Here is a 23665-nt window from a genome sequence, read left to right as displayed (position 1 = left end):
TTATTATTAATACAGCAGACAGCAGTAAATAGTGATTACACTCCGTAAGAATGTGGATCTCCTCTACCGCAGAAGTTACTGTCAGGGGCCAGTGAGGGGTGAGATGGTGATCTGTGGACAGGTCTAGGTGATGAGAAACTGTTGAATTCAAAAAGTTATGCCGCTGATGATTTGTGGAATGGTTGTCAGGTATGAGTCGAGGTGATTTGTTGAGGAAGTGAGATATATTATCCAACAGACCCTCCTCTCTTTATCAGTCTCCTTCCTCCTCTATTCTCAATCTCTTCTTATTTACTGCTCCAACTCATATATATACTAATTATCTTCCTCTCCCACTTTCTCCCTGTTATCTCCCTCCTGTCCCTCCCAGTACATGCCCACTGAGAGGTGTCAACATTGAGATCCATATCACTCACCTGGTGTGGGCCGTCAAGGTGAGTACAGTGTTCAGGTAGTCCCTGAGCCAAGCAGCCACCCCCAGGACACATATCGACATGAGCTGAGGGAGCAGAACACACACACACACATAGAGAGAGAGATAGAACACACAGACACACACATTACACACAGACACACGCATTACATTACAGTTTCACCAAGTAGGCCTACAGTAAACACTTCCACTCAAAATATGTTTTGTCTGAAAATGCTTATGGCAGTGAAATATAATCCAGGAACTTGGTATGGCAACAAAATGTTGCCTAGGGGGCATTTTGCCATGTGTTCAACACTTGCATAATCCACTACAACAACCCTGGAGCACTTATCAAATTTAATGGCCTATAAATAGCATGCAGTAGAATGCCAAACATGCAGTTTGTGCATTCTTGGGATGCAAATTGCACATTTGTTTTTCTGYGCCTTGGAGGCACGCATTGAGGTGGATGGATGAGAGGGGGGGGTAAACTTGTCTGCATTGTGTAGCATGAGTGCGGGCACAACCCAGCCACCTGTTGGGGGTCTCCGCTTCTCTTACCCAGAAGAGTAAATTGATAGCGTAGAGCAGGCAGCGCAGGCACCTCACCGCGTCCTCGCGAGCCATTCTGAGCGCAACAGCAACCGGTGGTCAAGACAGGACTCCTCATCCTAACCCGCGCCACCATGGCAACATCATTAACTAAAAGGAATATAAATCAATTAAATTGGGATTATTAGTCTGTCCCATGAATACAAAACGAGTTCTCAGTGTTCCGTGTAAAACATGGTTTTACAGTGTTCCGTGTAAAACGGGTTTACATGTCTCTGTGCGTTCTGCGCGCGCCTTTCCAATGTCTTGTTTTAGCAGCCGAGGTAGATCCGTGGGAAGATCCAGAAAGCATTCACAACAGGTGGTTTCTTACTTTCCCCAGTCCAGGAATGATGGAGTGTGTGGATAAGCGCTCAGCGGTGCTGACATATCCAAATCAATCATCACTCACTTAGCAAGGTATACTGCGAAAACATATCCAGAACATTACAACAAAACAACTTCTTATAAGGGTTTTTGCGCCAAATGAACATAATCCATTTGGTTAAATTATTAATGTTCAGCACTCCTTTGACTCCCAGAGCAAACGTCAAACACTAAAAATCATACTATTGCACAGCAGCCTAAATCAAAACAAATAAAATATAACTTCAGTTGCGCACGTAGACACTGATTCCCAAAATCGATCTCTCCACAAAAACAATCCCCCGGTGGCGGTATGATAGGCCTACCTATCGTCCAATTCAGAGCACCGAGTTAGTTATGCGCTGTCAGTTCAACTTTTCCATGTTTGAGTGGCCAAAACTCAACTCGCAGTTTGTTCTGTGTCATCCAAAGAGGTTGTCCGCGGGGTCCTAGCGCTTCTTCTGATTGCAATGCAGGAGTAACAACAGCAGGAGTAGCAACAGCAAGGCTATGGGTCTRTAGGGGGTGATGGAATGTGGACAGCTTTCCGCCTTTGATATATAGCATACATAGGTCAAGAGGTCACATCTAGAGAGACTATTATTGTCTGTAGTAAATGTGGGATGGGACTTCATCATGGAACTTCACTAGAGAGAGCAACAATAATGCTGTAATACGTGTCACCTCTTTCCCACAGATGTGCATGGCTATTCAATTATATTCTGTAGTATTCTATTCTATTCTGTTATATTCTATTATGTTATATTCTATTCTGTTATATTCCCTGTGGGATGACATTACATAGGCCTATCACATACTCTTCTTGATACATATTCTTGATGATTTAGTGTATTAATAAAGGTGTCAAGTTTTAGTTATGAAGTTTTAGTTACTTCAGTTATGAAACACAGAGCATATCTCAGCCATCTAAAGCTTTCATTAGATAATCCGATTATTGGTTAGTCTATCGCTATCCCTGTCGATTCTGAGCTCATTCTAAGAAAACACATGAATGAAAAAGGGGAAGGAATGAGTTACTCCTTAGGCTACATAATCAACAATTAAAAAGAGTAACAATAGACTCAGGTCGGCAGGCATTGTTATCTTAATTTATTGTCTTTTGATCTGTTTTTAATGTCCAAAGTCTGGCCATGAACCAAATGGGATTGATCAGCTTTAAAAAGCTTTATTGTTAGAGATGCATACAACAAAATAGAAGAAATTGACATTATATCTTGTGTTTCCTGATAACAATAATGTTGACTCAATAGATTAAAGGAAATTACATCACAGCACAGACTTGCTTGGGTGGTCTTCAGTGTGCCAATCCATTGGAGGCAAGGAGATATGAGAGGATTAGTGTCACGTCTGCTTGGGGTGGGGTGGGTTGGGATGGAAATGGTGAATGGGGGGTTGGGAGAATTGAGAGAGGAGTGAGACAGTGTTTGGTGCATGGGATGGATGGTTTAGAGCTTGTAATGGAGGGTCGGGTTGAGAGAGATCATGAGGAGAATAGAATAGAGCTTGTTATTGAGAGGATACCAAGTGCGAGAGACTGGAGAAGGGGGTGAGACAGTGAATGAGAGTGAATGAAGGTGCACAAAAGAGTGGTGAAGATCAATTGCACAATTCATAAGACAAAAAAACCCACATGTTTCATATGATTTATTAACTTTCATTTTCAACTGCCCTCCTCAACACACTGAATGAAAATAAACTAGCTTCTCGTGGGTCTATTCTTATGGGGACATGGTAACCTATAGATTGTCATTGTTTTGGATGAACAACAAAATGCTCATGAATCCCTCCTATAGACCTACAGTACCTCCAGAAAGTATTCACACTCCTTGACTTTCTCCACATTTTGTGTTAGTCTGAATAAAAATACATTTAAAAAATGAGATCTTTTGTCAATGGCCTACACACAATACCCCATAATATTGTCAAAGTGGAATTCTGTTTTTTTTTTGTTTTTTTTAAGTATTCAAACCCTTTGTTATTTAGGCAAGCCTAAATAAGTTCATGAGTAAAAATGTGCTTAACAAGTCACAATAAGTTGCATGGACTCACTCTGTGTGCAATAATAGTGTTTAACATGATTTTTAAATGACTACCTCATCTCTATACCTCACACTGTAAGGTCCCTCAGTCGAGCAGTGAATTTCAAACACTGATTCAACCACGAAAACCAKGGAGGTTTTCCAATGCCTCTCAAAGATGGGCACCTATTGGTATATTGGTAGATGGGTATAAAAAAAAGCAGACATTGAATATCCCTTTGAGCATGGTAAAGTTATTAATTACACTTTGGATGGCGTATCAATACATCCAGTCACTACAAAGATACACTACCTAGAAAGACTCAGCTGTAATCACTGCTAAAGGTGATTCTAACATTGACTCAGGGGGCTGAATAATTATCTAATCAAGATACTGTATTTTAGTGTTTTATTTTATCTTCTTTTTTTTGTACAAATGTTAGAATTTTTCTTTCACTTTGACATTATATAATCTTTTGTGTAGATTGTTGACAAAAATCACAATTAAATCCATTTTAATCCCACTTTGTAACACAACAAAATGTGGAAAAAGTCAAGGGGTGTGAATTCTTTCTGAAGGCACTGTATATCAGGCCTATAATGAACTGACAATCTGTTAGACTATTCAAATGGCGGTGTTATTTTATTTTCTCAGTGTGTTACTTATAGTTGAATGTGTTCGTTATAGTTAAATAATATCTCAGTTCAATGTGTGTGTAGGCCTACCCTCCCTACACAATATCAATTGTGCCAGATGAGCATTATTGTTGCTCACCTGCATTGAAGCTACAAATAAGATATTTTATTTTAATCAAGTATTAATTTAAAATTAAAATAGCGCATTTCCATTGAAGTTTGATGATCAAAATGTGTTTACCTCGTTGGAAACGCTTAATTATGTTATTTCAGTCAATGTTTCAAATTGATGTGTCTATGAACTACAGGAACTAAGGGACTTTTGAAGTTTAGCACTCAACTCCATATCTGGCCAATCACATTCCACGTCGCTACTGACGTCAGGTCCTCTGACCTCAGTTTGTCAGTGGAATTTTTTCTTCGGGACACAGCAGCTAGCGGCGCCATATTGAAAGACACAAATTATTTTCATAAACGCCTAAAATATCTAATTTGTCAAGATGCTGTACCTAGAGGATTACCTCGAGAGTGAGTATTTACGTTTATTTTACGCCTGGGTGGTATTATTTGTGTATTTACTGTCGTAAATGTGCATCATTTTAGCCGAAGCGCGCCCGGACTGTTAGCCTAGTCATGCTAACACCTATATTCGCTTTTTCTTCTCGCTGGCAGTGATCGAGCAGCTACCCATGGATCTCCGCGACAGGTTTACGGAAATGAGAGAGATGGACCTGCAAGTTCAGAGTATGCACTGTTACAGCGTGACAGTCTACAAACACTTCACCGGCGAACATTTTTCAAGTTGAAAAACACATTCTCAGTTTCGCACTTTTTGGGCTCATGTAGATAACAGTCAAACTCTTAAAACGAATTAGTGGCCAAATAAAAATGTGTTAAATACAGTGTTTTTATTTGTATAGTATAACATTGCAACAACTTTCAGTAACCTGAGAAAGTTAATGGGTTTGTATGATTCTAGTTAGGGTTAGAAATTACAACATAAAACCATGTTATATTTGTTTTCCGTATAGAGGTCCAACTAACGTTTGCTGATCATGTGTGCATGCACAGAAGTTGAACAATGAATGTAAACAAAACAGGGGACATGGATTCGGAGCGTACACATCACATGTAGTATCAACGTTATACATTTGCTACTTAACAGTTTTTTTCATGTGACTATGACTAGCTACATATACGTGAACTGTTTGCTAACTAGAACATGCACCAATATTAATTTAGGGTGGTACTTTCCATAGGGGGTACTTGAGAAGACTAATGAGACCATAGGCCTACTGGTATAATGCACATGAGCGTGTACTCCAGGCAGAACAAAATTCAGTTGGGGGTACAGTAATGGTAAAAGGTTGGGAACCACTGATGTATTAGAGTTGGTTCRATTCACTAGTAGTTTTAATCACAAACATTCTGGTCCACAGACACCGCATGTAATATTAGCCCTTCTGGTCAGCATTGAAGTACAAATCGATATGAATTCTTCCACATGCATGCAGAGTATAACCCCATATGATTAGTGCCTCAGACACACCTGTCCAGATAACTCACCCCTCCCATTTGCTGTAGATGCCATGGACCAGTTGGAGCAGAGGGTGAATGAGTTCTTTGTCAATGCAAAGAAGAACAAGCCAGAGTGGAGGGAAGAGCAGATGGGAGTCATCAAAAAGGTGCCAAATAAGTCTCAGATTATGTATATTTCCCTTTTCAAAAAGACAGTTTTGTTCTTTTAATCCCATAAATGTTTTACGRTAAGCTGTACTACAACACTTTTTGTGGTTATTCTTTGTGCTTTGTCATTTGCATTTTAGTCATATAACAGACACTCTTATCCAGAGCTACTTAAAGTTAGTGCATTCATCTTAACATAGCTAGGTGGGATAACATATATCACAGTCATAGTAAGTACATTTTTCCTCAATAAAGTAGCTATCAGCAAAGTCGGAGCTAGTAAGAGGAATAAAACAAGTGCCAGTGTTGGTTTACCAAATGGTTGAATTTTTTTTTTAGATGGTGTCAGCCTTTGACTGCTTTTTCTCTTTTTCAGGATTATTATAAAGCATTGGAGGATGCAGATGAGAAAGTACAGCTGGCCAATCAGATTTATGATCTGGTGAGTTGGAATTTGAATGCCAAGACGGAGCTCTGTCTAACGATGTCTGGTTTGTCTAATGGGTCATGAGAAACCACTTCTATGAAAAGGTAGGGACAAGGGGAGTTAGAGGAGAATCTTTATCGCTGGTGGCCTTTTTCAGGATGATTTGTGGGTGCATGTCACCACTAAAATATAAAATGTTCTGTTCAGGACTGTGCGGTCTGTGCCACTAGGTGTCAGTCAAACAATGTGAATCATTTGGAAGTCACTAAAATGTCATTTTTTTCAAGTGTTTCTAATGTTTGTTTAGATATTGACGTTTCTATCTTTTGATATTKATCTATTTCATAGTGAATATTCAATGTGTAAAATCTTGGGGGGTTTGTTCAACATCTATATTGTGGGCTATGAACAGTATGGTATATAATGGGGTGTGTGTTGCAGGTGGACCGTCACCTGAGGAAGCTGGATCAGGAGCTTGCTAAGTTCAAGATGGAGCTGGAGGCTGACAACGCTGGTATCACTGAGATTCTGGAGAGACGTGAGTCACATCTTGTCTATCACAACACCACAGAAGCCCCACCCCCTTCATCTTATCCTGTTTTGGCTTGGGKGCAGTATTTCGACGTCTGGATGAGAAGCGTGCCCAAAGTAAACTGCCTGTTACTCAGGCCCAGAAGCTAGGATATGCATATAATTGGTAGATTTGATTTGGATAGAAAACACTCTAAAGTTTCCAAAACTGTTAAAATAATGTCTGTGAGTATAACAGAACTGATATGGCAGGTGAAAACCTGAGGAAAATCCATCTAGGAAGTAGGATTTTTTTGATGTGGGTAGTTTCAAATTGAATGCCCATAGAGTATCCAGATTGCAGTTCCTATGGCTTCCACTAGATGTCAACAGTCTTTAGACATTGTTTCAGGCTTGTTTTCTGAAAAATGAAGAAGAATGAGACCATTTGTCAGTGGACTGTAGAATCAAGCAGAGCTGTTTTCCTTTCTATTGAATACGCTATTGTCCAGTTGAAATATTATTGATTATTTAGACAATAGACAACCTGAGGATTAATTATAAACATCCTTTGACATGTTTCGACGAACTTTACCGGTATTATTAGGATTTATTCGTCTGCATGTTTTGACAGCCTTTGAGCCTGTGGATTACTGAACAAAACGCGCCAACAAAACTTAGTTTTTGGGATATAAAGAGGTACTTTATCAAACAAAACAAACATTTATTGTGTAGCTGGGACTCTTGTGACTGTAACCAGATGAAGATCTTCAAAGGTAAGTGATTAATTTTATCGCTATTTCTGACTTTCGTGACTCCTATACTTGGCTGGAAAATGTTTGTATGATTTTGTAAGCGGGGAGCTGTCCTCAGATAATCGCATGGTATGCTTTGGCCGTAAAGCCTTTTTGAAATCTGACAAAGTGGCTGGATTAACAAGAAGTTAATCTTTAAACTGATGTATAACACTTGTATTTTTATAAAAGTTTATTATGACTATTTCTGTGTTTTGAATTTGGCGCTCTGCAATTTCACCGGATGTTGTCGAGGTGGGTCGCTAGCGGAACGCCTGCGCCAGAGAGGTTAACTCTCTTGGCCCTGTCAGAATGTTGGGCTGACAGGCTGCTTTTTTAATAGTCTTGTTTCGGTTGCGATAGTGGGATGGTATCAATCTTCCCATCGGGATATTTCAGCCCTGCTAGGGGGCAGTATTGACCTAAAAATGACCCTGTTAAGTCAACTGTTGTGTCTGTCAGTGTTGTCACTGACAGCCAGCTCTAACATTCTTTCTCCTCTATCAGGATCCCTAGAGATGGACAGCCCCTCTCAGCCCGTCAACAACCACCACGTCCACTCACACACCACCGTGGAGAGTAAGTACAAGTCTTGGCTGTTTGGCCGACTTTCTTTTGAAGTTGCATGTCGGAAGAAAAATGTATATTGACTAAAGAGCTTTGTTTGTATAGATTATTTGCTGCTTTCCTATGCGAGGTCATGAAGGTAGTAATTCACGTTGTGTTTGTGTGTGACAGAGAGGAAGTACACCACGCAGCCGAGCCACCACACTACAGAGCACGTCCCAGAGAAGAAGTTCAAATCTGAAGCCCTGCTCTCCACACTCACGTCAGACGCCTCCAAGGAGAACACRCCTGGCTGTCGCACCAACAGCACGACGTCAGCCTCTAACAACGTGTACAGTGTGAACTCATCCCAGCCCCTGGCCTCCTACAACCTCAGCTCTCTGCCTGCTGGGCCCGGGGCTGGGGCAGGGGCCATCACCATGGCTGCAGCGCAGGCTGTACAGGCCACTGCACAGGTATAAACACACACATTCTCTCTCTTTCTCACACACACACAGACATACACCCAACTCCATGGCCCTCTGATTTATTCAGATGTGTGCTGCATTGATGGGGGTCAGTATCTTGACCCAGACTGTCTGTTCTGAGGAGGATCTTATCTGATTAGGACAAATGTCCTTGAATGTGTAACTGATGTGTGTCCTATGACTGTAACTAACCCTGTTCATGGCTATGTGTGTCTCTCTCTACCTGCCTTTCCCATCTTCTTTCCCTCTCTGTACCCTCCTTCCCCTCCCTGTGCCCTCCTTCCCCTCCCCTCTCCATGTCAGATGAAGGAGGGCAGGAGGACTAGCAGTCTGAAGGCCAGCTACGAGGCCATTAAGAACAATGACTTCCAGCTAGGGAGGGAGTTCTCCCTGACCTCCCGGGATACCACGGGGGCCTACTCCACCTCTGCCCTGGCCAACACTCTCACCCAGACCCTCACCCCCGCCGGCTCAGCCATCGCCTCCGACTCCCGCGGCGGACGCAAGACCAAGTACGACACAGCTTATATGCACACGCACACACACAGCCCCCGTACGCTCAGACAAGCATGACAAGCCCTAGCTGGTGGTCTTCTCCAGTGATATCACATAATTTCATGCCTTATTAAACCGTGTCAATCCACCCTGCATCACCCCACATCGGATGAACAGATGTCATGCCAAATCATGCGACATCATTTCAGTGTCCAGTCCCATGATGTTATGCCACATTATGCCAGCCATGCTTTCCAACTCCACCCCCACAGCATGAATGAATAAATAAATTAAGATGAAAAATGGAGATCTAGTCTAAACTGTTCCTGTCTTTTCTCCCCCTCCACAGAGGCAACACCAAGTCTTCCAACCACCAGTCGTCGTCCTCCTCCTCGTCTTCGTCCCTGTCGTCGTGCTCCTCTTCTTCAGCCCTGGCCCAGGAGCTGTCGCAGCAGGCCTCGGCCCTCCCAGAGTCTGAGACCAACAACCAGGTGGACTGGACCTACGACCCCAACGAGCCACGCTACTGCATCTGCAACCAGGTACACACACATCCAGAGACACTCTCTCTCTCACACTGGACAGCACACACCTACAGCTGACAGATTAACTAAAATGGCTTCTCTCTTGTTAAAGGTGTCTTATGGAGAAATGGTGGGCTGTGATAATCAAGACGTAAGTACCCATTTCCATTTGGGAGTGCTTTTCTCATGTTCTACAACTGTTACCACATTACTTTCACATAGGACTTTGTCAAATGAGAGTTGAGGTATGAGAGCTAACCTGAGTGCCCTGTGTGTGTTTGTGCAGTGCCCCATCGAGTGGTTCCACTACGGCTGCGTGGGCCTAACAGAAGCCCCCAAGGGGAAGTGGTACTGCCCCCAGTGTACTGCCGCCATGAAGAGGAGAGGCAGCAGGCACAAATAGACACCCCACTACTACCCTGCTCCTCATCCAGGCCCACCCCACACCCCTACCCCGCCAAACCAACTGTCAATGCTATATCAACTGTAGTTCCTCCCAAACAAGTGTGTATACCTGTTGTGGCCACACACAGTGTTCTTATTCACCTGTCTGTCTGTGTGACCTCTCAGGGGTCAAAACAGTGGGGTCTAAGGTTGTTATTGCAGGGTCAGTCTTGTGTGAATATTTGGATGAGACACCTGACTGGAAAATCAAAACGAGCCAAGACTTCCTGAAACCGCACCCCCTGGTTGGGTGTCCATTGTCCCCCTCCTGAATGTTTAGCCTCGGTGCACCCCTTCTCTCCCCCATTCATCAGACATTCCTCGCCTTTCCCCTTGTGACAGGAAGGGCCACACCCCCCCCCCTCCTGCTTCCAAGCACGGCTGCAACAAGAAGTGCTCATTACAGTAAAATTACACAGACTGGGAAATGTAGTCCATGGGTGTTTATTGGACTACAAAACCCAACCCCTCTACAAGTTTTAATTTGAATTTTGAAACGAATTGATGAGACGCAACTATGACTTTGAAAATATGAGGGTGATGATTGGGACGGTGGTCATTTCAGGTAAAGTATGGATGAATATGAGTGACCCTCCACCGTTGAGTCATGTAAAGCTGAAGAGTTCGGAATGTACAGTGTAAGATCAGTCGTAACTGAAGCGTGTATGTCTGTGAGTGTAAGTGTTTCTGTATGTGCGTGTGTGTGTGTCACTAGTCATTCTGTACTGAGATGGTGTGTAAAAGTTTCCAGAGATGTAGAGAAAAACAAATCCAATAAAGTGATCAAGTTCTTTTGGTATTTCACGTGTTTCCTGGTTTCGTCTGTCAACGATGGCCTCTCTTCTTGATCAAACTGTAGCACTTCATAGCTCTAGGTATCCATTGTATTTGACTACACAATCAAAATGTAGATGGCTGTTGAATCACCAATGTTTTGATTCACAGCAGGCTTACAATGTGGACTGATTGCTTTATAAGTGTTGTACCGACACATGTTATACTGTTACAAAATTTACCAAATAATTGTTGCACGTGCCGAATACAACCTTACTGTGAAATGCAAGCCCTTAACCAACAATGGGGATTTAAGAAAAAATGAACTAAATAAAAAAACATTTAAAAACAGCAACAATAACGAGGCTATATACAGGGGGTACCAGTACCGTCAATGTGTGGGGGTACAAGATAGTCGAGGTAATATGTACATGAAGGTAGTGGTAAAGTGACTATGTATAGATAATAAACAGCGAGTAGCAGCAGCATAAAAAAAAAGGGGGGGGGTCAATGAAAATAGTCTGGGTAGCCAGGTAGTCTGGGTATTATGGTGTTGAACGCTGAGCTGTAGTCAATGAACAGCATTCTCACGTAGGTGTTCCTTTTGTCCAGGTGGGAAAGGGCAGTGTTGAGTGCAATAAAGATTACGTCATCTGTTGGGGTGGTATGCAAATCGAAATGGGTCTAGGATTTCTGGGATGATGGTGTTGATGTGCGCCATGACCAGCCTTTCATAGCACTTCATGGCTACAGACGTGAGTGCTACGGGTCGGTAGTCATTTAGGCAGGTTACCTTGGTATTCTTGGGCGCAGGGACTATTGTGGTCTGCTTGAAACATATTGGTATTACAGACTCAGACAGGGACAGGTTGAACATGTCAGTAAAGCGTATGCTCGGAGTACACTTCCTGGTAATCCATCTGGCCCTGTGGCCTTGGGAATGTTGACCTGTTTAAAGGTCTTACTCACATCGGCTACGGCGAGCGTGATCACACAGTCGTCCGGAACAGCTGGTGCTCTCATGCATGCTTTAGTGTTGCTTGCCTCGAAGCGCGATAGAAGTAATTTAGCTCGTCTGGTACGCTTGTGTCACTGGGCAGCTCGCGGCTGGGCTTCCCTTTGTAGTTCGTAATAGTTTGCAAGCCCTGCCACATCCGACGAGCGTCGGGGCCGGTGTAGTAGGATTCAATGTTAGTCATGTGTTTACGCTTTGCCTGTTTGATGGTTCGTCGGAGGGCATAGAGGGATTTCTTATACGCGTCCGGGTTATAGTCCCGCTCCTTGAAAGCGGCAGCTCTACCCTTTAGCTCAGTTCGGATGTTGCCTGTAATACACGGCTTCTGGTTGGGGTATGTACGTACGGTCACTGGGGACAACGTCATCGATGCACTTATTGATGAATCCGATGACTGATGTGGTATACGCCTCAATGCCATCGGATGAGTCCCGGAACATATTCCAGTCTGTGCTAGCAAAACAGTCCTGTAGCTTAGCATCTGCGTTATCTGACCACTTCCGTATTGAGCAAGTCACTGATACTTCCTGCTTTAGTTTTTGCTTGTAAGTAGGAATCAGGAGGATAGAATTATGTTCAGATTTGCCAAATGAAGGGCAAGGGATAGCTTTGAAATCATCTCTGTGTATGGGGTAAAGGTGGTCTAGAGKTTTTTTTTTAAACATCAAATAATGAAGTAAGCTGTTAACCCATTACACCGCTGTCTTTTAATGATGACCTGCTCGTCCCAGTAACATTGCATTTGACCTCTCAACAAATGCAGTACTAACAGGGCTATTCAATCATGTCCTTAAGGGCTGATGTACTGCTGTTTTTCTTTATTTGGCAGGAAATGTATTAATGAATGCCACTGATTTACCATGAGTCAGCTCACCTGCATGGTGTCCCAGGTCTAAATCCTTCCCTGATTCGAGGAGAGTAATGAAAACCAGCAGTTTTGCAGCCCTCACACACAAGGGGATTTGCTTGTACCAAATGTGGTTATTGATTGTATACACTTTTTTTGTTATATACAAAACTGCCATAATAGCTATATTTTTTAGAAGGAACCTGGGGTGTCTTGGAGAACTTACAACTTCACCAAATAAAGGGAAAATGTTTTCAGCCCTTGCTCTAAAAGGGAACCTTTTCAATAGCCTCTCTCTCACCACATTTGACTGAAACAAAGCAGGGCTCCAACTCCTTTCTCTAAATAATGAGCCAAGGGAGGACTGGTGTGTGTGCCACAAATAGCAAAGAGTGAGCCCTGTCTTTTACCACAATTTGGAATGAGGGGGGCATACCTCGACCCCGACCGAGGAGGCATGTGTGCGCATTTAGACCGCTCCGTGTACATCGTGGAATTTCAAAACCGTTACTTTACAAGTACTCCTCAACTATCCAGTTGAAACGGATCTATGGTATAAACTCCACTTATTTTTTTCTTTACCCGAGGGAGTTTTAATTTTGGGAACCAGTAGCCCTGTGTGTGAGACTGTAATCCAGCCGTCCGCACGGAAAAGAAGTTCGGCTACTGTTTACTTTTTCCTCTTAGAGTAGCCTAACCCAAACCAGGTGAAGTCGACCCCGGGTGCGCGGCCAACGCTCCGTATATAGTGGAAACCCTCTTTGTGGTCTATAACCTATTTCAGGGTCTGAAGTCTTAGTGAAGTTCTTAATTTTTCTAACTTCAGTTTTGCTCTATCTGTGTCTGACGGGATGTTTTCATGCGTCCTGCCTTTGGTTGTGGATGGGAATGGCAGTTTTCTGACAGCGCGCAATAGCAGAGTCTGATCTAGCCACAGTCATGATGTTCTGCTTCTCGATAATGTTTTTAATCATCTGAGGGGCACTCTTCCCCAAAGGAAGCGAGAGTGAAAACTTTCCCCATCTCTCTCTGAACTCCATAGTGTTCTAGGATGTGAAAGTTGGCCTGTGGCTCACTTTGATCTAACTTCATTCACACGAATAACGGAATAACAACTTTGGGGAAAAGGTTTTGTTTGTTTGTTCCAGCTCACAAATCAACACTCGAGTTTGCCATAGTGACGATTCTTGGACACCGTGGACGCCCCTCTGAAATACCAACCAGGTCATATTTGAAAGATAAAATGTTCCAGGTCTTTGAGTATTCCTGAAGTGCGTGTTTCTACAGATAGCCCCGCTGCGCTGTGTTCCTTCTATCCGGCCGGGAGAGCGGCCAGAGTGGTGTGAGGTCTGAGTGGGACGCGGAGAAGAAATAGTCGAAATATCTTCCCACATGGTATGCCTTTATTCTTCTGCCAGCAAAGTTGGGAGTGAAACGGTAATGTTTCTTCGGCGGCTCTGGACGCTCCGCCGCAGTTATTGCTCCGGACGGTTATTGCTCCTAGGGGTCGCGGTGTGTCTTTTCTACCAGACCCTGATGGTGGCACGGAGTCGGTTCAAAGGCGGCCCACCCGCGGCTGATGAAGGCAACAAGTCAACGATGACTGGAGCGTTGGAGGTATTTGATGAACTTCTGCAGGACCCTGCGAGGCTTATTTCTACCCTGGAGGCTTTGGAAAGGGACAGATATGTAAGTGGGCTTATGATAGAATTGCACTTGTCTATTGTCCAATTTTTGTCCTGTGCTTTAGGTAGCCTACTTGCACTTGTGATGAACCTTGAATATTGAAGATTCAAGGATAAGCTTTGTTCCATCCCACAATGGGAAAGGCCATTTCATCATCAAAACACATGGGTATAGGCTTTAAACAGTGCTGTGTTAGTTGCATGCAATGGGTGTATGTCTCTCTATGCAGCCGGTGTTTTGTCTTTGGGCTCAAAACACCGTCTGAGTTTCATTAACTTTAATGAGCAACAACCTTAGCTTCAAGCCTAACAACAACATTATTGGATGCTGACTCCTTGGCTTAGCCTATATAACTAACAGGTTGAGCCTATTGTAATTTAGTTGTCAGTCTATATAACTAACAAGTATCGTAAACTGCTTAAGAATAGTGAACCGTTTTTTTGCTATGGATATTAGTGTTGAGGTATTAAGATGAGCGTGCTTGGAGCTCGAGGCTCAATGCCCATTGGTCAGCTGGACATGTGCTCTAGAAGTATCCCGGGCGCGGCTTTATTTAATGCGAGCTCTTCGCTCCACACCGATGATTGACACCTGTATGAACCTTTAGAAAAACAAGGTTGCATATCAATTTCCCGGGTTATTTTAAGTGATTCGTTGTCTGAAAGCCATCCTTTGACAGCTCTTATGCATCCATAAAATGACAGCTGACATAATCTGAGGTAAACCAAACATGAGGGATTTAAATGTATTTATTACCCAGCTGCCTCAAATATTGCCTATGCCTTGACCATTATAGCCTTCGTTGACATTGTTTGGGCTAGCTAGAGCGTGTGTATGAATGTGTGACAAAGACTAACAGTGTGTGTTTGTGCATATGTGTGTCATAGGTGCATTTGGGTAACACAATTGGATGACAGACTGCTCTGTAATTGTGAGAGTATTTTCTGGTAATCCCACTGTTACTGTGTTTGCTTTCCAGTCTTTCAGGAAGTGTGTGTTGTATTCAGACAAGATTGACCGCCGCCATAGATCAGCTGCTAGTACCTCAGGTCACCACACAGCTCTCTGGTTACCATCTACCTCTAACATCTGATTCTAGATCAGCTCTACTTACCCACTTCTAACCTTTACCATTATGGGCTAAATTTGGAAAATGTTCCTGGAACAGTTGTTCTATTAGGTCATACTTTTCCTTCTCTCAGGTTGTCTTGGCCACTTGGAGAGGAAGAAAATAATAAATAAACAAGGAGAGGGGAGAAGGAGAGATGGTGTTGAGAGAGATATAGAGAGGGAAACAGACAGAGAGAGGCAGTCTGTTGGACTTGTTGACTATGTGGTTGACAGGGAGAAAGCGAGCTGTCACAGCCACATTTGTTACCCACCACAGACACACTGCCTCAGTTTAGCTGTTGAGTGCAACTCCGACTTCTAGAAACAACCCGAACAGTTCTGAATGTTGGACTTATTGTGAATCAGAAGTTTGATGTCTGAGCCATTACATTGCCCTTATTTCTCCTTTCATGATATACTCAAAGGAGTCTTTCATAGTTGACATTGAGTGTGACTGGGGGGGTTGCTTGTTGGCATGTCTAGAGCCATCGTTACAAAAGCCCTGCCACTGTAGTGTTTGTGCCTGTTACCCTCTGTGGCATGTCATAATGACTAGCTTCACACTGTGTGTATGGGGTGTTCAGTATTGTATCTGTCTGGGGCGGGATGGTGATTGGAATTGCTGGAGAGTTGTTAGGGATGGGGCATTTTGGCAAGGGTGTTTGTGTTATAGGTTTGCAATGCGTGTGTGTGAGTGTGTGTCCATGTGCGTGTGTATGCAGTCAGCACCTGTGTATGGCTGTCCCAGGCTTTCCAGGGGTGCTAGCGGGGTGAGTGCTCCAGCAGTAGGCCAGTAGGAAGTGTTAGATCAGAGTTACGGAATGTGATCTTCCAGCGCTTTATCCCCTTTGAGTCTCTTCCAGACCCTGACAGCCCCATTCAGTCCCAGGGCAGGAGGCAGGAACACAGCAGGATCAGGGATCAGAAAGCCATGGAACGCAGCCTCACTCGCACACACATACACGCTATGATTCAATGGCACTGGTACTCCCATCAGAGCAGCATTCAAACTCACCACATATGTGTGGAGCATGTTTGGTGGTGTTCAGAGTGGAACCCCTGCCAGAAAGATCTGGATGCTTGTTTGCTGTTTTGACACTGATTGGCTGAAAGTGTGTATGGGAGGAGGTTCCAGCATTTGACCACTGGCACTAACCAGACTCTCTAAGCTCGGAGAAGGTCACAGGTAGAGTCCCGGAGTCAGTTAGGGTGCTGGGATGGTAGGGTCAGGGAGTCTGTTAGGGCGCTGGGATGGTAGAGTCAGGGAGTCAGTTATGGTGCTGGGATGGTAGGGTCAGGGAGTCAGTTAGGGTGCTGGGATGGTAGAGTCAGGGAGTCAGTTAGGGTGCTGGGATGGTAGAGTCAGGGAGTCAGTTAGGGTGCTCCCCCCCCCCCCACCCCCCTACACCCAGCACCCTAACTGACTCCCTGATCTCTACCCTTCTCAGCCACCCCGCCCCTAACTGACGTCCCTGACTCTACCACTCCAGCACCCTAACCTGACTACTCCTGACTCCTACCATCCAGCACCTAACTCTGACTCCCTGACTCTTACCACCCAGCACCCTACCTGACTCCTGATCTACCATCCCAGCACCCTAACTGACTCCCTGACTCTACCATCCCAGCACCCTAAACTCTGATGAAAACCCTGACTCCTGACCTCCCTACCCTACCACCCCAGCACCTAACTGACTCCCTGATCTACCACCGCCAGCACCCTAACTGATTCCCTGACTCTACCATCCCAGCACCCTAACTGACTCCCTGATCTTACCACCTCCCGCACACTAACTGACTCCCTGATCTCACCACCCAGCACCCTAACTGACTCCCTGATCTTACCACCCAGCACCCTAACTGACTCCCTGACTCTACCATCCAGCACCCTAACTGACTCCCTGACTCTACCATCCCAGCACCCTAACTGACTCCCTGACCCGTCCTGTACCATCGCCCTGCTCTCTCTACTTCCACCAATCATCACTCATCTTAACCAGACAAATCTGACTCCTACAGAGCAAACTAACCTGACCCATCAGTCCACCCCAGGCACCTAACTGACTCCCTGACTCTACCATCCCAGCACCCTAACTGACTCCCTGATCTCACCACCCCAGCACCTCTAACTGACTCCCTGACTCTACCCATCCAGCACCACTAACTGACTCCCTGACTCTACCATCCCAGCACCCCTAACTGACTCCCTGACTCTAACACTCCAGCACCCTAAACTGACTCCCTGACTCTACCATTGGTCGCTCACGGCTTTTCGCACTTCGGGCGATTTCACGTAATCTCACGGCGAGCGACCAGAGTCCGCGCGAGACACGAGGTTCCTGTTGGGTGCCCATGACGACATACGTAGCGACGGGCTCCGATGAACTTCAATGGCGTATCATGCATACTGAAATGACGAAAGAGCACTAGCGTCCACCACACCGACTAAATGAGAAGACGTCTCTCACACGAATGCCGGTCGCCGGTACGTTAGACATGTGAACGATGAGGCGAACGACTCTTGTGCTACTAGGCTTGTGCGGTTGGTATCGAATATTAATAGGAACGCGGTTATCGCAGCAGTTGGCTGTAAGCACAAGTAGGCGGGCATCATTTGGAACTCGATACGCGGACGGTGATCGCTCTGATAAAGCGGTCGTCGCTCTTGGGCGCTAGTACTGGGCAGCGGACTCGTGGGCGTAGCCAGTCCCGCAGAAGTGCGATCCTTCTGTTAATCGGCTGTTATCGGGTCGTGGAGATGAGTAGAAGGTGTAATCACATTGATGTAGATGGGGCGAGATGCACGCCCCGGAAGGAACCATAAGGGTCAACCCTTGTCACCGACAGCAACGAACTGACGTCCCTGATCTCAGAGAGCACACTAACTGACTCCCTGATTCTCACCGTGCGGTGGCTCGTCGTATCATAATCTATGCCCTCTCCCGTGGCGTTGGATCCTGGATCTGGGACCCTTAATCCCAGCACCCTAGAGGACATCTCTTGAGCGCTCACCAGCCCAGCACACGAGATCTGTCCGAGCACCCGCCATCAAGCACATCTGGACTCGAAAATCGGAACTGGGTGCTGTGGGCACCTAATCATGGTAGGGACCTCCAGGTGCCTGAGGGTAGGGGGAATAACTGGGCACTTGAAGCGTGCTAAGCGTCGTAAGGTCAGTAGACCCGGGCAAGCTGAACAACTCATAGAGAAATACCGTGGGCAGATATGACCTTCTTCGAGGAACTTGGACCACCCACCCCTCAGATCTCGGGACAGAGATTGGATTCGAGCCATCAGGATGATATCAAACGGATGGCCGGGAAACCGAAGTGGATCTTTTGAGGGGATGTGGAAATTATGTCGCCGAACGCGGGGTCAATTCGCAGTACTCGATGGATGGCTCGGTACCTATGGGTCGGAAAGGGTGGAGCAGTTTGCGTTGACTGATGATGGGTTCGTGGAAGCGTGATGTCTTACAGTGGCATCGGAGGCAGGGGCCTATGGATGAGGAGGGGTATTGGGTCAGGTGATTCTGAGGTTGATAGTTGCCTCCGATTGTTGAAAATAAGTAGAAATTCGGAAGTAGGGCCAAATGACATACTATACGCGTATGCTGTGAGTTGTGTCGAGAGTAGGGATTAAAGTGTTCCTCGTTAATAGGTGAATGAATGGGTGAGGCTATCAGCCACGGTTTGACGAACAACTGCCACCGGAGTATGCTTCGGAGAGAACATGGAGCTTGTGTGGGAGGCCAGTGAGGAGGTACTGGCACATGAGTCGAAATCGCGGGGTTGCGACATAGACTGTATTCGCAGAACGTGTTCCTGTGATTAGTTCACTGCGAGATAACAGGGCTTTGGCGGACGGGGGACTCTAGACCGGCTGTACAGGGCTAGTGGTAGTGGGTCAGGTACGACAACGATGTATGATATCAGCTCATAGAGCGATGATGATGTTTCGGGTCAGTCAGGGTACCGGTATTCTATTCGTGCGCGAGTGTTATGTAGTAGTTCACTCGTGGAGACAGAATATGCGGAGGATCCGGACAGGTAAAGAAAATACTACAACGTTTCTTGAGCTATAAAGGATAGCATTTGATGCGGCGATAGCAGCGCGAGTTGGATAATGTATACAAAGTACACTGCCGGAGGCTGTCTTCGAATGTCACCTTAGGCTAGTGGCCAGTTGGCGGGGTGTGATGTGGATGGTGGCAGTATAGGCATGTTATCTAATGGACAGAAATCAATAGGTTCTAAGTGTTCGAAGAGCTTGACGCAATAGGAGGGATCTCAACCAGGATGAGACCCGTCACAGGGCTTCACGAGCTCACGAGGGAGCAGCTTGGAGGAAGATTGGGAAATGACCATCAATCTCGGGGCTGGACGGGTGGGCCATGGCCGATAGAACAGAACGTGACGCCGCAATCTTCGAAATTCTGCGTATCGGGGCTTTCTGAAAGACACGAGCTGAGTACAGAATCTGGCCCAGTGATCGCTTAATAGCTATAGGACGTTACAAGGTCATGGACACTAAATAGATAGAGATAGCAATAGCTTAGGACGGGCGGGTTCGCAGAGGTGATGAATACAGTGCATGTTCTGAGAAAGAGTGGCGGATAGACCGACTTCTAAGCCGCAGCGTGGAAACCGTGTCAAGAATTCAGCTACATCTCTTAAGAGAGGGGTTGCTGTGAGTGTTAGATGGCCATGGGATGGTAAATTCCGACATCGCGTCGGCGCGGCCCGTCGCCAACGGCGGTGCGTTGCTCGATGAGCTAAGAAGGGTGATCCCTGCGTATAATTAGGACCCGGATGTCTGCGCGAGAAGGGTAGTCCAGCGTCGTGACGTTAATCGAGGATGCAAGGGTCCAAAACGGTGTCATGCAGGCAGGCTGAAGACAAGTTTGTTCGTAACAGAGAGGGGCGAGTCTAATGGAGCCGGCGTACTAAGCGAGTTAATCAAACCAATGCCTGTGCGGAGCAAGAATTGAAAGAAACTATTGGGGCTAGCCATGGATCAGAACGTAATAGCTGTGAAGCGGAGAATACCGGCCAGTCATGCAGTACGTCTGAGACACCGTGTTCCCAACGGATTCTAGGGGGCTGACAGGTAAGACGGCAAACTAACCGGTCATACTTCGCGGCGCGGGATGACTGTGGACGTTAACGCCGGACCGCTGTTGGACGGACCCGGTATGCGGTAGAATAAGATGGTTGAAAGACGAGGGGCGCGTAACGGACGTAACGACTGAATGATGACATGGATGGGTGAATGAGTGCGAGTGTTCGGTGACTCACCTGAGCGCGAGTGGTATAGTTTAATGAGGAATGTGAGCTGCAGGAGGGAAGCGGGGAACGTGGAGGGTGGTAACAGTGCTGAGCAGCTGTGTTCAGACAGAGGACCATGGCATTCGGACTCATACGTGGACAAGCCGGGGGCAAACGATAGCAGATGGTTGATCCGGGGCATGGGGTGCGGTAATCACTCGAAATCGTCCAGGTAGTCTGTCATTTTAGGCAAGCGATAGGTTCGGCAAGGAGATAGCGACCAGGGCGGGTATGTCGGCGGATAGAGACCACTTGGAAAACAGAAGGTGGCAGGGATGTTCTGTCGGATTTTCACCTGAGGTAGACATTGAGTTAAGGGAACGGGTTAAGCGATTCGGTACATGTGAGGACGGATGGCTGTGTTGTCTTCAGGGTAGGTAGGAGCCTGATTGCCCTCCCTGATGCGGATATGCAGAGACCTCCAGGCTGAGGAGGCAGAAGACCTGGAAAGCGTGCGCGGCAGTTGGTCGACGTTGGGTGCGTTGAGCGTAGAAATAAGGAGGCACGATAAGTGACTGCGCGAGCGAAGACCAAAACACGGGACTGCCCGCTTGTACAGGCCAGCGAAGAGCAGTGCGTGAGTAGTGTTCAGAGGGTGCTATGAAATAATAGGGGCCTTCTAGGGGTTAGTCATGAGTGGGGGGATGGGCACAGCGTGGAGTGAGCCCTGTAATCTACTGCAACGGACTAGAAATGGGGTGAGACGTATAGGTAATATCCAGGGAAGCGGGATGCATGGGCGTTTTAGATGGGAACGAAGATCCAGGAAGTTGTTAAGAGAACTATATCATACGCTTAAGAGTGTAGGGGATAGGTTGTATGGCCCTGGAAAAACATTTGTGAACCAGACGGGATATCCATGACAGCATAAGCAGCGGCCTTAATGTCTACGTGCACAAGGGGAGTCAAGATAGTGACAAGAAAACGGTAGAGCGGGGAGGAGGAAGTTAGTGCGGAGTAACAACAGGATGCTTTTCTCGGGGGAAGATAAAGAGGATCACGGGGAACAGGAAAATCGATGGCGGCAGGTAATGGTCAGGATAAGAGGAATGACGGAAGAGGTGCGTGTCGAAAGTGGATCACTGGTATCTATAGGGTGGTCGAGTATCGTCATAGGCAGACGTGAGACTGTGTTGATCAAGCAGAAAATCTTCGTCTAACAGATGAGATACAAGTTTCGGGTATCAAAGCTTGCTGGAGATGGGGCGGATGATATCGAACTGCAATGTGAAGAGAGACGACCAATGGGGAATCTGTGCGGACCGAGGATACGGCGTTACTGTTCGTTGCCTCCCAGCCGGTCGGCACTTCGATTGGATGATGGCAGCGCGTGGCCAGGTAACGGGTAAAGTCCGTGCAAGGTAACTCGGAGTAGAAACTAGATACCGAGACGCATGGAGCTGGCTTCAAGGCGAGCGGGTTGGATCTCAAGAAGGGCAGAAAGAGTATCAGGTTCACTATGAGAAGCAACTCCAGCGTAGTACAAATATTCTCGGAGTGCGGCGGAGGAAGATCGAAGATGATAAGGGAGATATCGGTGAAAGGGTGCGGAATGGAAATGCAGTGTGGCTTTGGTCAAGGCAGATTTAGACGGGCTTGAGAAGATTCCGTCGGTACGAAGAGCTTGCGTGCACTGTGGGCCTAGAACAGAGACAAGAGGCTCTAGGGCGAACGACAGGAAAGCGGAATAAAAGCCGTCATAACTGCATGGCGGAGGGGGTATTTGCAATAGCTGCGCATGATCCGGAAAGAGGTAAATTGAAGAAGTAAATACATGGTAAGTCAAATAGCTAAGGATAGCAACGGATAGTGTGCGCAGCGATGAGAACACAATGCGAACCGTGAGAATGATCCGATCCGGCGTACAGAGATAACCGCGGATGCGCGTCCTTCGGTCGTGCGGACGCCAACAGCGAACGCCTGGAGCACGCCCCGCGGCTACGGCTATTCGAGAGATCATGGCGACGTGTGAGGCTTGAGTAGGACTCCGATGAGACCGGTTTAAGCGGGGAATATGATCTTCTCGCGCTAGCACACAATGCCTGTAATGCACTCGGCTACCGATATCGGTTGTTAGTTATAAAGCGAAAGCGTCGTAGCGGGGACGTGGGGCAAGTTAGGGCGGTGAGGGACCAGGCAAGGTCAGCAAAGAGACATCCTTCGGGAGCAGGCTTAGGACGTATATAACGAGGATGTACGGGTCGACTGTATGTGCCGTTGAAGTAAAGGGTTATAGGCACGGGGTGAGAGCGAATTTCAGTCTATACAGACGCGTGCAGCTACACCACTAGGAAGCGCCAGCTGAGAGGGAACAGAATGTGAGATGTACGTAGCATCATAGATGTGGGCCGGTGTTCGCGAGTGCGCGGAAGAAAATGATTGGCGTGAAACCTCCTGGAGCTATGACTCGAAGTGAGACCTAGGCTATGAGATGAGAGGCATGTCAATTCGTGGTGCAGATTATAAGCAGTACGTAGTACTGCCTCCTGGCGGCAGGTACTGGGGTCTTAGTGGGGTGATCTTTATGAGAACAAATCTTCAGTGAAATGAACATAGTAGTTATGAGAGATCAGTGGGGCGCAGATTATTGATTAGTCGATCAATGTGAAGGGGGGACCTTCCCAAGACGACTTTGTACTACATAACGCGAAGGCAGAAGTTGCGGATGAAGTATTCGGAGGTCAAGGCGGGCGCAGTTCGTATATCGGGAGGTGTTATTTCCTTGTGTGGAGCTGCGCCGCTCAGAACCAAGAGAACCATGAGGTGAACGGCAGTTCGGGTGGTAAGCAGATAGTATGACAATAAAGGAGAGTGGCAGACTAAGTCTACGAACATGCGGAGTAAGTTTGAATGCAAAAGGCGTAAAGAGGAGAAGATGATTGACCTGGGATCGGGATATGCGGCGAAGAAGATCGACGATCTCGGATGATAGTTAGGATCGAAAG

General features: G+C 46.2%; 3 protein-coding genes across 3 annotated transcripts in view; 2 read left to right on the top strand and 1 right to left on the bottom strand.

Annotated features, from left to right (window-relative positions):
* The window catches only part of LOC111951258 (tetraspanin-12-like), a gene marked incomplete at its 5' end in the record, with an annotated part of 30344 nt that extends 29278 nt beyond the window's left edge, over positions 1-1066 (bottom strand). The window contains 2 exon segments of the mRNA XM_023969296.3: positions 417-499; positions 977-1066. Of these exon segments, the coding sequence (XP_023825064.2) occupies positions 417-499; positions 977-1066 (173 nt within the window).
* A 3375-nt stretch (positions 1067-4441) lies between these two features.
* On the top strand, positions 4442-10474 carry LOC111951484 (inhibitor of growth family, member 3). The gene is made up of 11 exons (XM_023969604.2): positions 4442-4575; positions 4720-4791; positions 5632-5732; positions 6110-6175; positions 6602-6698; positions 7972-8043; positions 8203-8486; positions 8802-9010; positions 9343-9535; positions 9630-9668; positions 9804-10474. The coding sequence occupies exons 1-11, from the start codon at positions 4548-4550 to the stop codon at positions 9918-9920; spliced, it is 1278 nt and encodes a 425-aa protein (XP_023825372.1). The 5' UTR covers positions 4442-4547; the 3' UTR covers positions 9921-10474.
* LOC111951269 (cadherin-like and PC-esterase domain-containing protein 1) overlaps positions 10466-23665 on the top strand; it is a 102711-nt gene continuing 89511 nt past the window's right edge. Inside the window, 2 exon segments of the mRNA XM_070434718.1 lie at positions 10466-10526; positions 13952-14286. Of these exon segments, the coding sequence (XP_070290819.1) occupies positions 10466-10526; positions 13952-14286 (396 nt within the window).

This window comes from Salvelinus sp. IW2-2015, linkage group LG24 (assembly GCF_002910315.2).
Source record: "Salvelinus sp. IW2-2015 linkage group LG24, ASM291031v2, whole genome shotgun sequence".
Taxonomy (NCBI): domain Eukaryota; kingdom Metazoa; phylum Chordata; class Actinopteri; order Salmoniformes; family Salmonidae; genus Salvelinus; species Salvelinus sp. IW2-2015.
This window is presented reverse-complemented; position numbering and strand designations above follow the sequence as displayed.